The sequence below is a fragment of the Alligator mississippiensis genome, chromosome 4, assembly GCF_030867095.1.
Source record: "Alligator mississippiensis isolate rAllMis1 chromosome 4, rAllMis1, whole genome shotgun sequence".
Classification (NCBI taxonomy): Eukaryota; Metazoa; Chordata; order Crocodylia; family Alligatoridae; genus Alligator; species Alligator mississippiensis.
Genome location: NC_081827.1, coordinates 30,294,520 through 30,310,831, shown reverse-complemented (window position 1 = coordinate 30,310,831; position 16,312 = coordinate 30,294,520). Strand labels below are relative to the sequence as shown.

At 40.3% G+C, this 16,312-nt stretch overlaps 1 protein-coding gene across 4 annotated transcripts in view; it reads left to right on the top strand.

Annotated features, from left to right (window-relative positions):
- CELSR1 (cadherin EGF LAG seven-pass G-type receptor 1) overlaps positions 1-16,312 on the top strand; it is a 276,729-nt gene that overhangs the window by 208,988 nt on the left and 51,429 nt on the right. For all 4 annotated transcript variants that reach the window (XM_019487425.2, XM_059725889.1, XM_019487426.2 and 1 more), the window contains exons 8-16: positions 1,806-1,931; positions 7,936-8,102; positions 8,778-8,963; positions 9,324-9,437; positions 9,804-9,978; positions 10,600-10,741; positions 11,794-11,914; positions 13,792-13,975; positions 15,183-15,284. In XM_019487425.2, coding sequence (XP_019342970.2) covers positions 1,806-1,931; positions 7,936-8,102; positions 8,778-8,963; positions 9,324-9,437; positions 9,804-9,978; positions 10,600-10,741; positions 11,794-11,914; positions 13,792-13,975; positions 15,183-15,284 — 1,317 coding nt within the window. The remainder of the gene's footprint in view (positions 1-1,805; positions 1,932-7,935; positions 8,103-8,777; positions 8,964-9,323; positions 9,438-9,803; positions 9,979-10,599; positions 10,742-11,793; positions 11,915-13,791; positions 13,976-15,182; positions 15,285-16,312) is intronic.

Here is a 16,312-nt window from a genome sequence, read left to right as displayed (position 1 = left end):
GAAAATCCACAAGAAAAAGCTTTCAGTCACCCTGAGTATATAAGCACAAATTGAGAGCCAGATTATCAAGAAAGGGTGCTATGCATGTGGCTAAAAACTGCAAGTACAGCCTTTTTACATGAAGATTGATTTGACTGGCTGTGTGCAAGCTGGTGCAGATTGGCTAATTTTGCCTGCAAACAGTGGGTAGGCATCTGCAGGAGCTGGGCATGGTATTTTTCATTTCAGGCAAAAAACTTCCTACACTTTGTGCTACCACCACTGCCCAGTGTTAGTTCTTTCTGCTCCTCTGAGCTGTGGAGGGGAAGTTTTGGGAGTGTGAGGAAGGAGCCCAGGCCACCTAGTGTAGAATAGATTGGATGGGGATGGAAAAAGAAGGAAACCCCTTTTCTGTCTTCAGTGCCAGCCCCTGTGCTTGTCTTTCTGAGAGGAGTATAACAGCCACAGAAGCTGTTGAACCTCTAAAGTTGTGTCAGACACTTGTTGAGCTGTCTGGAGAAAAAAATGGGGAAAAGATCTTCGCCTCAGCTTTGGTCACTGTGCACATTGCCCTGTTTACTTGAGCTAAGTAATTTTAATTCTTGTACCAAAGACACACATAGTACCTCTGAGTGTTTGGACCACTTGAAGGATGAAGTGGCACTTAAGAGGTGCACAGAACTTATTTGGACTCACTGCATTGACAAGAATCTTTTTCAGGAATTTGTGCAGAGAATTTAGCCCTGAGTGAACCCTGATGCCATGTTTCATGCAAAGTAGACATTGTGTGACATATTTAGCCTGCACTCAATCTGCTGTACCTGAATTTCCTTTAAGAACCCTCTATCTGTATATGTCTGAGGCACAGCAGTTGGATCACAGTCAGCTCTGAAACTTTGTGTAATTGGGTCCAAAAAATGGAATAGTTTAGCCAGTTTTGAAAATTCAGTTCTTCTTTTAAAACAAATACAGTAGCCCCCAAACCTGAAATGCAGTGTGCACAGAATATGTTCATAGTTATCATGACTTTTCAAACCATTTTAAATGTAATATGGGTGAGTCTCCTGTCCTGCTGAATAGTGCTTGTAACTGCCTCAACAAGAGATGTGCTGGAGTCCAGGCTGGCGTGCCTGGCTTCCTGTGCTGAAGAAGTCTGAAAGTGCTCTCTTCCACAAATGAGGCAGTGCAGCAGGTTTCAATATAATGTAAAAATGTCTCATTCCTTCTTTCTCTGAGTGGAGATCTGCTTAAGGGATGAACTATGGGGAAAGAGCTCCACATTAATCCTGTATGTGCACCATGAGCTAAGGATGGACTTGCAGCCCTAACTGCAAATTGCTTAGCTTTTGCCAGTTTGCACTTATTAGTTCAGTACAACTTTTAGTTCATGTCAATATTTTTTAAGGAAAATTGATTAAAGTAAGGTTTTTCTTTGGTTATTTTCTGATTTGGAAGCACTTTGCTACATGGTGTAATTCCACTGGGTTCTGTTGCATTAAATTAGTGTTTAACTTAGCACTTCAGCTGTATCTGTCTGGTTTCTTGGTCTCTGTTGACAATATGGATCCCCTCTCCTTTGTTTTACTGACCTGAGGGACATTAAAAAAGAAGTGTTGTGCTGGTTTAGTGATTTCCTTTCTCTTTAGTACTGACAAACTTCCAGGTACTGTCTTGCAGGTACAGTCATTCAGAAACTTGTTAGATTATTCAAAAACTTATGGTTAGAGTCACTTGAAGTCTTGGAAACTTTTGTGTAATACAAACACCATTCCTGACACACAAGCAGAGTATGGTTTGGTTGAGTAACTCCATTTTCTAAATTCCAGGCTGTGCAGCTCAGAAGAACTACTGTGAGAGTAACTGGTGTCAGAATGGGGGAACATGTGTGAATAAATGGAATACCTATGCTTGTGAGTGCCCTCTGCGATATGGTGGGAAAAACTGTGAGCAAGGTATGGTATGCAAAGCTCCTATGGCATGTGTCTTTATGTTCACTAATAGGTTTTGTGCATCATAATAATTAACTTCTCATAATGTATATGTCTTTCTGAGATGCTTTAGGGAGACAGGTAATAAAATGTAATTAAAAATAAAATTCACCCATTGTATATTTAAAATAACTGCGCGCTCATCTACATTTAAAGATTTCCTTGGAGTCTCAGAACAGCAGACTCCCCGTGCCTGAAGACAGGTGTTTGCATCTGAAAGCTTGCTAAGAACTTTTTTCCAACTATTCGGTTGGTTTAATAAAAATGTCACATCTTCTTAAAGAACCTTGCCTGCCTGTGTCCTTAGACCAACATGGCTACAACCAAAACCCCAGCATCTACATTTAAAAATGGCAGCTGACTTACTGAGATTGACAGTAACAGCTTTTACCTTTATTTGTTTCTGTTAGTGAATTAGGTTGACCACATTTGGAGCTATTTGTCTAAAATGGTACAGCTATTTGTTGAAAATAGAAGAGCCTGATATGAATCCCATTAAATCAGTGGCAAGACTCCCATTGATTTTATTGGCCTTTGAGCCAGGTCCAAAACAAACAGGGGCTTAATCTCCACTTCTTTGAGGGGAAGGCAGTGCCTCCTCAATATAAAAAAAATGACATTGGAGTTTACTCATTGCTGAAAAAAACTGCATGAAACTTGTTAAAAGGATATGAGGAAAAACCATCAGGTGTGTTTTATAAAAGAATGAAGAATTTGAATTTGGCTTTTTTCCTCGGAGAAGCTAGAAAGATACTTCCTTAGGAAAACTGTAGGTGCAAACAAGGTTCCTTACAGCAGAGCTGGCATTATAGCTATGGCTATACAGAAGGGCTATATAACCTAAACTTGGTTAGCACAGGTTGCTGATTCCTACTTATGCTCTGCCAGAGTTCTACAGGGAAAATCCCATTACAACTAGGCTGTGGAAATTTCCCTAGAAATAAAACACTGAATTCTGGCTTTGTTTGTGGTCTAAAGGAAAGTGCCTTCATTGAAATAAGTGGAATTATACTGCTGCTGTAACTGATCCAAAGTTCTGTGAAATTTAAACAGTGATTTCCTTTGTTCAGTGTGGCTGAAGAAAGCTAAGTGGACTCTTGGTTGCAGGTGACAGGAAATAGATGTTAGGTTGACATCAGATGGTGGTCCTTGTCAATCAGTGGTTTTCAAACTGTGTTCTGTAGAACCCTGGGGTTCCACAATACGTCACCAGGGGTTCCACAAAGAGATTGGGGGTAATAGCAGAGCAGGCTGGAAGGTGGTGTGCCACCATTGCCAACCCAGGTCACCTGGCTTCGCGTCAGCTCGTAGGATAGGGTTAGTGGTTCCATGGCAGAAGTGATACGAAAGGGTTCTATGACTTTACGAGGTTTGAAAACTGCTGCTCTAAACAAAGACCTTATTAGTCCTGTGGTCTGATGTCAGATAGCTTTGTCAGTCAGGTGCTACTGTTATGTTTATCAGTTATCTACTGTTGAACAAACTGATCTCTCCAAAGAGAGCAAGGGCTCTGATATTGCTGAAGTGGCTCTGATGTTACTCGTGGTGGTATAAATGGAGAATAATTATATTGGAGGCAAGGGGCCTGGTTTCTGTATTGCTTTCTCTTGATTTTTTAGTAGAAAGATCAAAACTGTCAGGTACATTTTTTCTTGAGATATTTTATTTTAAACCAAGGACAAATGATCTAAGAAATAACATTTAATCATGTTTTAAAGCTTAACCATTATTTGGATTTTACCTGATACATTTCATAATACATGCAATGTTATCCCCTGCTCTAAAATTCTCTCCGGTTATGAAGGTAGTGCAAACCTGAACTTTTATGCTTAAGCTGTAATGCTTATTCTTGCCAAAAACTTTGTTAAAGATTGTTCTTCTCTTTATGGGCACCAGGTCACAAGCAAATTATTTCTTATAAAGGAACTGTGGAAATTTTTAGCAAATATGAAAAGAGATTTAAGGAGCCAAGAGATGAAGTTGGTAGGAACCAATGATGCTCAGCATTTTTAAAATTCAAACCACTTGTATAAGTGCCTATATATACCTTCTGAACCTAACAGCAAGCTTTGAAAATCTTCACATTAATGTTAAATCCTATTTGGGATTAGCTGGCAGATGTGTTTTGAACAGTCCTTTTGTTAAGGTTGCCTCTGTTTCCACCTCACTGGGAGTGTCTACACATGCACCCAGCTGCACAATAACCACTGTTACTGTGCAGTCTTGGCAGCGTATGGCTTGTTTCTGACCCTACTGCGCAGTAGCAACGAGGTTGTTGCTACTGCCCAGTAACTTCAGCGTCACAGTTCATGTCTGCCAATGCTATTTTGCTGTAGCTTGTTGCTATGGCAGTCTAACATCTCGTGTAGATGCGCCCACAGCGAACCAATGTAATGAGGACTTTGCTTAGGCCAAGAATTTGTCCAGTTTGCCTGTAAACTGGTAAGGACCCAGGCCATTTTTCTCTATATCCTTCTATGGTGCTGTCAACATGGAACCTCCAATTCTCATGGGCTCCTCTGGGTAGTACCATAATACCAATAATAACTAATGGCACCAAATAGTGATAAGTACCCCATGGATCAAAAGGAGATGAAAGGTAAATGAAAGAAGAAACCCTTCTTTAACTCCCTGAATGGAAATTTAAAAGGAACATTAGCAGCTCATTTCTATCTGCCACCTATAGATAAAACCCCCATTTTCTCCAGAGTTGGTTTAGAATTAGTTTCTGAGAAACTTTAGTTAGGCAGATGAGACATTTAAATTCAAATGTTGAGTTTTTTAGCAATCTGAAAAAGAATAAGTTATCAGAAAAGTAGCTTGTGTCTTGGTTACATTCCCTACCCACAGTTTCAGAATGTCACAGATGATTGTGTACTGATAGGTTACTGTGTGACTGTCACAGCTTATTGTGTACTAGATTGTAGAAGGCAAGGTATTCTGGAGCCTTTGAAAACTGGGGAGGAAAAAGTTAGTGGCATTTGACACCTGTGACAGTGTGAGAGGCAGTTTGGGGTTTGTGCTGGACAATAATACACCTGGAAGTGTCTGCTAAAATGATTGGTAGTGAAAAGTGAAAAATGTTTACATCACAGCATTAACTTCTCAGTTAGGTAAATAGAAAATCCCTCAGACCAGTTGTTTCAGGCTGTTTACAGGGTCAGGCAATAATTATATCGTTTACATTACCAGGGCTAGTCTCATAAACTGGAGGGCTAGAGACAGCATTTATTTTAAAAATGAAACCAAACAACTCTGTAGGAACAGATAGGTAGAGTGGATTCTGTGGCAATTTGCACAGCAGTACATACAATACAGGTGGTTCTGACTGCAAACAGGCAGTGCGCCAAGAATTTGATGTTCTTCCCCTTTCCACTGGCTGGGGTCCCTTGAACTAGGGACAGACATAATACATAAACGGTTTAAGTGATCAGAAACAGATTTAAACCTGTAACAAAACAGCTGTTCAGTGCACATAAACCAGTTTGAAATGGCTTAACCCGGTTTGAGATAAACCTGTTTGAATGTAGTATCAAATTTAACTGATTTGGCTCAAACCAGTTTATGCAATGTCTGTCCCAGTCCCCTGGCTGGTTTAAGATAAATCAGACTCCCCCAGCATCCTAGCATGCACTCTGGGCTGGCTGGGCTCTCTGCTTCACAACAGGGCTGGCCCCTCCCTTCTGCTCCCTGGCTGCAGCTCTGGCAGGGACTGCAGGCTGCTCACTCTCCTCGCACACACCCCGCTCCCTGCTAATTCCCCCTTCCCTCTGCGTTGCAGAGAGGTGTCTGTGTATTAGCTAGCAGCCCATATGCTGGCTATGGTCGGTGCTGAATCAACAGGTAGAATCAAGAGGTAGCAGGTAATGTCCCTCAGTTGTTTTCTTAATGAGGTGTTAAACATTGAGGTAGGGGTGATAAACACTGTTATCAATTCCCTGCTGGGCTAATCAGAGCACCCAGCAGGGGTCTGGCCACACACCCTCTCAGCTCAGTGTTGTGGAAGGAATGCCCCCTGGCTTCTAGCCTGAGCCACTGCAGGCATGTACCTGCATTTCTGGGATGTCTGTACAGTTACAAAGTGATTCAGCCTAGCCAGGTTAGACTCACCTGCAAAGATTGAATCAATTCAGGCTCAGGCTTTTTGGATGTCTGTCCCTGGACTTGGAGTTCTGACTGCATTGTAAAGCTGTCTGCCCTGGGTGGGACACTGCGGGAGAAGAGCAGTGAGGGAGGGAATGGCTATATGCAAGGGAAGATTAAGCCCCATGAGCATGACAGTAATGACCTATGGAGCCCTAGTTTTTTGAAGATAAGAATTCAAAACAGGGAAGACAATATGAGGTCTTTTTCAGTTCCATTTCATATCTGCCTGTGTTGAGGGACAATGTTGTAATGTTGTAGAACACTGGGAATCTTGGGTGTTAAAAAAGAGGCACAACCAATTAGATTAGTGTGTTTTCAAAAAAGCAGCAGCTTCTTGCTTCTTAAGTACTACAAGTTCTGGCACCCTGGAGGTTACTCTATGTCTTCTACCAGCATGAATGGTAGAGCAGCAACCTTAAGGACCTGAATTTCACATACAAAAACTGCCATGTACATTCATGTGAAGACTGCGAGGCTTTGACCAGGGAATTTGCCCTGTCTGTCAATAAGGTTTTTCCTGAAGGCTAATAACAGGAGTCAATGTAAAAATGCATTTGCTCACTATCAGAGGTTAGGGCAACACTTGGGCTTTTGCCTGCCTCTGTTTTAGTTGGTCTGATAAAAAATATTGGATTTACCCAAAGAACCTTGCTTTCCTTGCCTCCATAGCACTCACCTCTGTTCAGGAAGGGCAGATATTTTGGTAATATCATAAGTGCATACTCTCTGCCCTAAAGGCTGGGAAGTTCAGGCAGCTCACCATCCCGACCCTGGAGGATTTAAAATTAATTAAACATTTCCTATTGCCTCAGAGCTATTTCTTTTCTGTTTAATCTTTTAATTATAATTAAGCAGTCAGCAATATAGTGGAAGCTACTGTGGCAAATTATTCTCATAGGATCTGCTTTGTTCACCAACTCTACACCAAAAATAATATTAATACAGATATTCAGTTTCTCTCTCCAAAAACACCTCTCTCTGATTATAGAGTAGCATCTTCAGGTAGATGTCTTAGTGTTTAAGGAGATGGTATAGAAGTGTTCTCTTATTCACATAAGAACATATGAACTATCATTACTGGGTCAGACTCTAGGTCCATCTTGCCCAGTATTGTGCGTCACACAGTGGCAGAGTGGATGCTGAAAAGGAGAGTGAACTGTGTGTGACCAGGATTTTTTCCACTGTTCCTCTCTCACTTGCAGCTTTCAGCCTCTACATACCTGAAGCAACTGGCAACAATATAGGCCTGTTGGTGATTCCACAAGAAAACAGCCTCACTTAATAATCAGCAAATTAATTAAAATCAAGTAAACAGTAAGCTTAGCTTTTATCATGCCAAGGGAAATGATTATGCAAGAATACTCCAAACCTAATTGTGTTATGATCTAACTTCATTTTTTTTATTGCAAGCGTAGTCCAGTGGTCACTGTTTTGAAGCCAGTCTTAGTCTTTGGCAACAGTTAGTACATAACAGTGTCTGAGATACCACTTTCTCTTTCCGAGACTTAGGGCAGAAAATAACTGAGATAGCAATGTGACAGTTACAGCATGGGTAGCAGATGGGAAATGATATTATAGTAGGGATAATTGTATTATTTAAGATAATAGATCAGTTGCTCGCAATATAAAACAATGGACATTTTTTTTCCCTATTGTATAGACAAGGCAACCCTGTTGACTTCAGGGTGTGTTGCTTTTTCTAACGCAAGCAATAAAGATGGTCCCTTTGCAGATGAGAAGTCTCTGGGATGAAACATTATTTACTTCTAATCTTTGTGTTAAAAAATATACAATGTTTTGTCTCTTGTCTCTTGATTTACAGTAATGCCTTCTCCCCAGCGTTTCAGTGGCGAGAGCATTATCATTTGGAGTGACCTTGATATTACTATTTCTGTACCATGGTACATTGGACTTATGTTCAGGACCCGAAAAGTTAATGGCATGTTAATGCAAGCTAATGCAGGAACTGCATCCAAGATCAACATCCAAGTAAGAATGTGACAGCATAGAAGATCATAGAATTCAGGAAATGTTCCCCAAATTTCTCTTGCAGGTTTAAACAAATATTTATCTTAATCTACCTCATTTATGGTATCATACATGCCATCAAATATTAATAGATTCATTACCTTACTACCTTTACTGATACTAAAATTGAAAAGTTTTGTATGGCAAGATGACTTTAATAAATAAAAAAACTTAACATTTAGATGTACACATTAATATAAACTGTCCAAACCCAAGAACACAATCTTTGTACTCAGAGCTAGTATTCTGCTAGTGATATCTGTCAGGTGGACCAGTCAAAGGTACTGCCTCTTTCCCTGGGTAAGGCAGAAAATCAGGCATGCATATCCATAAAGCTAATTATAAAAAGTGTTAATTTCACTGTTTTAGGATGGTGGTTTAGCGTCTTCTCCCTGATATGCTGATTTCTGTTTTAACATAGTTGAGGATTTCAGTCTGGATTTGTAACTTATACTTCATATTATTTTTACTGTCTTTTTGCCTTCCTCAGCACAAACAGAAGTAGAATTTCTGAAGCTGGGAAGTATTATGACTGTAGCATTTTTCTTGCTACCACAGTCTGTAGGAAGCATTTATTGCTTGTCCTCATACAAGAATATTTCAACAATGAATACAGGTGATATTTGTTTCCAATAGATACTGAACAACTATGTACAACTTGACGTGTACAACGGCCTGAATCAGGTTGCTAGTTTGAAAATGATGCAGTCGCGAGTCAGTGATGGTGAATGGCATCATTTGTTAATAGAGCTGAAGAGCGCTAAAGAAGGAAAAGACATCAAGTACCTAGCAGTCATGTCTTTGGACTATGGGATGTACCAGGTAAGGCAACATCATAACAGCATTACTGAAAGTTTTTAAAAACCAGGGTTCTGGGAAGAGGACTGTGACCAAATACCCTACTGTGGCTACCCTATCCAGGCCAATTTTTTCTGTGACTTACCTTTGGTGCAGTCCCACTGCACCCAATGAAATTGTATTTTTGAACATACCTATATGAAAATCAAGTTCACATTAAAAGCTCTTCATTTCACTGATCTGTTTTTTTATGTTGTAGTTCACTCATACTTATTTTTTGATTCAGTGCAATGTGGTAAGAATAGCAGAGTAGTTCTTGATGTTAAAATTACCACTGCTTTATCATCCCATCTATTATGCTTTTTCTTTCTCAATCTTTAATAGAGTACAGTGCAAATTGGAAATCAGCTGCCTGGACTAAAAATGAAAAGCATCATTGTCGGAGGTATCTCGGGAGATCAAGTATCTGTGCAGCAGGGCTTTTATGGCTGTATGCAGGTAAGAAGTAAAAAAAAATAGTAGTAGTCAAGTTTTAACTTCTAAAATGATAGATCCTTACATATCTGATCCTTATTTCTCCTGAGTTCTTGTTATCCTGCATGACTTAAAATATCCAAGTACCACAATTTTGACTTTTCAGTTAGGAATCCAGTCTCTTTTGGTCTTGGGAAATATCATTTTTCTCCTCATAGTGCAGATCAAAGGCCAACACTTAAAGAAAAAAATATGGCTTCTGGCTAAGCAGATCACATTTCTTTAAAAAACTCAAAAGATTAAGGAAGTTAGTGAGACATATTCAATACCTGTACTGCTGTATCTGAAAGGGAAGTTCTGAGTTGAAATTATTGTTTTTCTGTACTCAAGGGTGTAAGAATGGGGGAGACATCTACAAATGTGGCTACACTGAATATGAAACAGGCAGTGAAGATCAATGTAAAGGAAGGCTGTGAAGTAGACAATCCTTGTGATTCCAATCCATGTCCCCAACACAGCTACTGCAGTGATGACTGGGATAGCTATTCCTGTATCTGCGACCCAGGTAATGGAGCATGAATGAAAACTGAGCGTGATATGGAGAGAGTTAGAACTGTTCCTGGCATTGGTTACACAGCCAAGGCCTTTGATATTGTTTTTTAACTTCATGCTGTTAGCATAACTAGCACCTAGGGGCCTTAGATGGAACAAAAAGAGGGTCCCTGCCCTACAGAGCCTCCTTGTGTTCTCATCTTCTTTTTTCCTGCCACGGCCCTTCTCTACTGCAAGATTTCTGGTTTACACCCCCAAGTCCCAGTAGGGACATTTTAGAACTTTTCTTGTTGTTAGTCTTCATTTTAAAGTGTCAGCTGCAAATTGGTTCAGTCACCTGCTATACATGCAGAGAAAGAATATAAAGCTATTTGTAACCCATGCCCTCAGCAAAATCTCAGAAGCTGCTAATCCATGGTTGCTCAAAAAGTGTTTGCAAGCTCTGGAAAAGGCCAGCCCATTAACTGCTCACTGCAAGGAAAAAAGGTATCTTTCTTGACAGTATCTTAGGGGAAATCTACTGATTATGGAAGACATGTTATTAAGTGTATAAGCTTAAAATAGATGGTCTTTTTGAAACATGCTAATCATAAATTACAGCAGTTGCTGTAATTTTATAACCTTGTCTCCTCAGGGTACTTTGGGAGAGACTGTGTTGACGTATGTAACCTGAACCCATGTGAGCATGTCTCCACCTGTGTCCATAAACCCAGCTCATCCCATGGTTACACCTGTGAATGTGGACAAAGCTATTATGGGCAGTACTGTGAGAACAAGTAAGAGAAGAATTTTCCCTGTTTGATGTCTTGGTCATTCCCATTCCCTCTAGTCCTTCAATCAGCATAAGGCAACAGTCTCTGTTTTTGTTTCAAATTCCCCCTATTATTTGAGGTCTCATAACAGTCCCTGCTCCTGAAGAGCTCCTAAGCACTGCAAAAGACTTCAGCTCTGTTCCTGTCAGGCTTAAGAGAGCTCAGTTCTCTTCCTGGAGAACTTCACCGAACTCCTGGTCTTTGGCAGCCTGCCGCCTCCTTCTGGTAATAAGCCAGGTGAACCAGGTACCCAGCTCTTTCCTTTTGCCTCCCAGGTGTTACCTTGTCCTATTTGAATGTAGCACAGGTCATTTGTAGTCCCTGGAAAATGAGAAGGCCCCATGTAGCATGATTTTGACTACCTCATCCTGTTGTCACTGTTGTTTGGGTGTCACCTAACAATGTTGAATATCCTCCTCTTGAAAACTCTACATTTAACCCTCTCTGTTGTGGCAGTTTTGTGTATGTGATTTATATGTATGCAACCTTCTACTGGCTAGGGTGTTTTCAAATTCATCTTTGTTGTCTGGATTAGAACTCTACTCAGCACCCTCTTAGGCAGACTCCTGCCATAGTCCATTAAAACACCATGTGTAATGCATCATTTCCTTTTTCCACACATAAGCCCTGCAGTTAGAGCAAGCAGTGGAATTCACGTGCTCTCTGGCATAGGCTGCAAGCAGTATGTCTTTCCATAAATAAGCTTGTAGGGTGGAGAGTCATTTACTTGTTGTTGCCATGCATAGAATGGGGGAGTGTTGTCCCTCAGGCATTAGGCAGAGGAACTGGGTCCAGCCCACACTTGAGAAATGATCTTGCTAGTTCTCTGCAGAACAAAGACTCTTTCTGTGTTTATTATATGTGCTTACATTTACTGAATATTATCTTCTATATTGGGGCAAATTATACTTGTTCTAATCTGATGCAGGAGCAGAATTTGGCCCCATGCCTTTTTTTCTCTTCTTTTCAGAACTAAGCTCAAAAGAGGCTGCTTTCCCTTTCATTTTCTTTTATAGAATTGACTTGCCTTGCCCCCGAGGCTGGTGGGGGAATCCTATTTGTGGTCCATGTAACTGCGAGACCAATAAGGGGTTTGATCCTGACTGCAATAAAACGAATGGAGAGTGCCGCTGTAAGGTAAGAAAAAGAAACCTGTGTTTAATGGAAATTATCTTTGGGTTAAAAATGGCAGAATAGCAATAAATAAAATATAAATTCCTGTATATTCTGTTTTGTATCATATCTAGGACATACCTAATTATGCCTGAGATCTGGTATTTTTCTGAAATATTATACAGCTGCTCTTATTCACATTTCTAACTGGATAGTGGCAAACAACATGGACAGGATAAAGGACCAGATCCTGGCTTTGTGAGTCCAGACTCTGGCACTGTCTTGAAAGAATTTTAGTTATTACATTTATTATACGGCAAACAGAATAGCAAGTAAATTAACTAAACTAGCTGGGTAAAATTTACTTCCCCAGGCAGGAGGCCAGCAAAATGTCTATCTACTTGAGCAGAACAAAATAGTGGACAGGCCTGCTACTGAGTTACTACACAACAGTGAGCTTTACTCAGTAGGCTTTAGAGAAAAATTATTTCCTTGGATACAACTCTATGAAGCTAATAAGGGCTTGTGTATACATAGCTGAGGACAGAGTTTAGATCTGATACACACAGGTCTTACAAGAGTGTAAATCCACTGACTTCAGTCATATTACTTCTGATTCAACCTGGTGTAACTGAGAAAAGAATCTTGCCCAGTACTTCATTTGCGAAAGCTTCCCTTATGACAGCAGGACCTATAGCCGTTGCTACATTTAATTCAGTTTGACTCTGCTGGTAATCCGCTACTTATGTAAATTTTGCATCAAAAGCATTCAGGCCAGTGAATGGAATACATTATTATTGGTTTTACAGGATCCCCTGCATGAAACCTAAGTAAGGCAGTACAAAAAACTCAATTGCTGCTTGATGCACTTTATATTAGAATACAGTCAGCAGGACAGAGAAAACGAGAAATGCCATGTCTGTATTTATGGACCAAAACCACTGAGTGTATGATAGATAATATAGACCAGAGCTTTGGCCACAGCTCCAGCTGTTGTCCTGAATCAGCAGTCCCTGCAGCTTAAAGCAGCCAGACTGCTGCCATAAAGATGCAACCGATGATCCACTCTGATGTTGTCAGCTATGCCAGTCCAGCAAACACAAGACTGGGAGAGAGATGTGATGCTCTCGTCTCCTCATTGGCATTGCTTTGAAAATCCAACAATAATATTTCTGGTATATAATGGCCAAACCATGGTAAATAGTGGTACATTAGTGTTTTGTACAATGTTTTACAGCACTGCTGTAAATACAACAGTGTTTTACACTAGTTGAATATCTAACTAATATGGGTATGCACACACATTCTCTGCTCCAGCACAGAAGGAAGGTGGAGTTGGAAAACCTGGGAACAACTCTTCCCGTTCTGGCATGTAAATGGCACTCATTTTTTCATGCCCCTGTGTAGATTCTGCAAATACTCTGCATGAAGAACTGTCCTTGGCTTCAGTAGGAATTCTCTTCACTTAGAGCTTTTGAGTCCAAGAGCTCCAGGGACTTTTCCATTCCAGAAGCTAGGACCTGGCTTTTATACATGCATATTTAAGAATCTGGGCCCCTACATTTACACAGTTAACTGTACCTTATAAAATATTAATATTCCTGCTTCTTTAACAGAGTAGTGATCAATATATATATTTTCAATGAGGCTTCAGTGGGGACAAAAACATAATTAAGACTATGGCACTACTAGATATTAGAAGGAACCACTGCCAATTAAAAGGAAGTCTTAGAGTTAGTAATAGTGTAACTGTACAAGACAGTAACTGGGCACACAATAATTCTTCAGTGCAGATGCATGAGCTTATGAAGAAGGACTAAGAAGTAAGACATATGATGTTATAACATGTAGCATCATTAAAATACTATAGGCTGTCATTAAAATTATCTCTGTTTTTGCAGGCAAACTACTATAGGCCACAGAGCAGTGACACTTGCTATCCATGTGACTGCTTCCCTTCTGGCTCCCATACACGCTCTTGTGACATGGAGACAGGACAGTGTCCCTGTAAACCTGGAGTGATTGGGCGACAGTGCAACCGTTGTGATAATCCCTTCGCTGAGGTTACCACGAGGGGCTGTGAAGGTACTGCCCACTCCATCCATCAGCTGCTGCTAATATGCTGCTTTTTTATCTACTGGCATGCTGTTGCTTATAGAAATGGAAGAGAATTCATTGAGGTGTATTTCATTAATTCATACCAGATTGGAATAGTTCTACCTAAGGGAAAAAACAGCAAAACATTCTAATCCTGCTGTCACTGGAACATAGAAATGCGAGTCAGTTGCCAATTCAACATGATTTTGTGCTGCTGTGCAAAAAAGTCCTTCATACCTGCTGCCATTTATCCTTGCTAAGGTTGCACCACTCTTAGAGTGCCCTCTGCTGGCATGGATGCAAAGCCACAAGAACAGTGATTTAAAATGATTTTGCATGTCCTCTTCCCCGGCAGAAAAAAGATTTGGTGGTCTCAGTCTCACAACTGTGTCAAGTTAGCGTGAATTAGAAATTCTTGCCCAGAATAAAGGAGCAGTTAAGGGACCAGTCTGTGTTATGGTCTGACATCCAGAGTCATAAATTCACAATGAATCTTCCTTGGTCTTTGATCCCACCACTGGGTACATCTACACATGCTATTAATGCAATACAGTAAACTCCAGCACAGTTCATGCCAGAGTTTATTGCTCCTGGGTGCAATGTATACATGTGTGCCCAGGACTGCAGCACGTTGAGCCAGGGCAGCACAGCCCCCAGGGGGTCAGCCTGCCAACCCGGAGCTGCTCTGCTGTGGCTCAACATGCTGCAGAGGGGCTGGCTGGGGCACAAGGGTGCTACCGTGTAGGGCTAGCCAGCAGGCAGCTCTTGCACTGTTGCACCCTTGTGCCCAAGTCACCATCTACCTGTGCATCACAGCAGAGTAAATAACTCCATCGCAAGACATACTTGCGTCAGGCAGTACTATCCCATGGCAGAGCTAATTAATTTATTCCCGTCAAATAATGCTGCCTGTATAGATGGTGACTCTTTACTGTAGAGCTAATTAGTCAGCTCCACAGGAAAGTGCGCGTGTAGGTGCCTCCACCGAGCAAGGAGCAGATCATCAGTTAAAGTGTAGGGAACACTCCTGCTGAAGGGAAAACAAATATCATGGCTCCATATGGGAGTTGTTGGTGATTTCAGTAAACTTCTAGCTGCAGAGAAATTATTTCTGCATCTGTAACTGCGTTATCTTGCTGACTTCTGTGATTTTTACATTGCTGAAAAAACTGCATCATTTCTGTTCTTGCCACAGTGGTTTACAATGGATGTCCCAAAGCATTTGAAGCTGGCATTTGGTGGCCTCAGACAAAGTTTGGACAGCCAGCTGCTGTGCCATGTCCCAAGGGTTCAATGGGTAAGTCACACTGGGTAGAATATTAACATGCTTATCTGCTGGTCTGGTGTGGGGAAAAGAGTGAAAGAGCATGTGTACACATAGAGAGAAGTTATTAATAAAATTAATTACATTATAGTGTATAGATATCAGAAGCTGAAGCGTTTATTTAGATATAATTCCCATCTCAAGAATTAATTAAAACTTCCCATCTCAGGAATTAATTAAAACACATTCATGTTAACAAATGAAAGACAGAATATTAAAAATACAGTAAATAAAGAAACAAATGCAATAAAAAGAGAAGCTAAAACTCTATCTGCAAACAAACTTAGTCTCTTCGCTTTCTGTTCACTCTATAAACTAATCATTATAGGTGTAACTTTTAGGACATGTGACCTTTAGTGAGGTAACTCACTTGCTAGAGATAAAATATGGAGTCCTATTTATATGAAACTTGCTTTACTAGCTTTCTTCTAATGAACTTTTAGGCAGAATATAACTACATTTTCCCAATAATATGTTATCTTTTTGCACCATTTAGATTCCTAGTGTTTGCATTCTCTTATGCATAAAGGCATGACTGCATCTTCTTCATAAAAAGTAGTTCACTATTTGGGCTGACAATACATGAAAACTTTGTGTGAAAATTAGATAGTGCTCCTTCCCAGTAAAGTCTGTTTCTTGATCTAGAAAAATATTTTCAATTGGGAAGTGTGAACATTTTCTTAAAGAAATTTTACTGATGAAGAGAAGTGGGAAAAGGAGGGCAATTGGACAGTCAACTCCAAAACCTGTTCATATGCAGGTTTCTTGGAAATATCTCTGAGAATACTGCAGTGGCCACCTGTAGGCTACAAATAGTTTATGCTCATATAGTTTGTGAAAAAGTTTGTTGAGGGAAAAATATATCTAATTTGTATGCTTTCCAACTTTTACCTGCTGTGACCAGTGTCCAAGTGGAATTGTAAATGATTATAGAACATTTGAAAATAGTATCAGTGAGTATGATCAGTAACTCCTCAGTTTGACAAAGTTCGGTAGCCAGA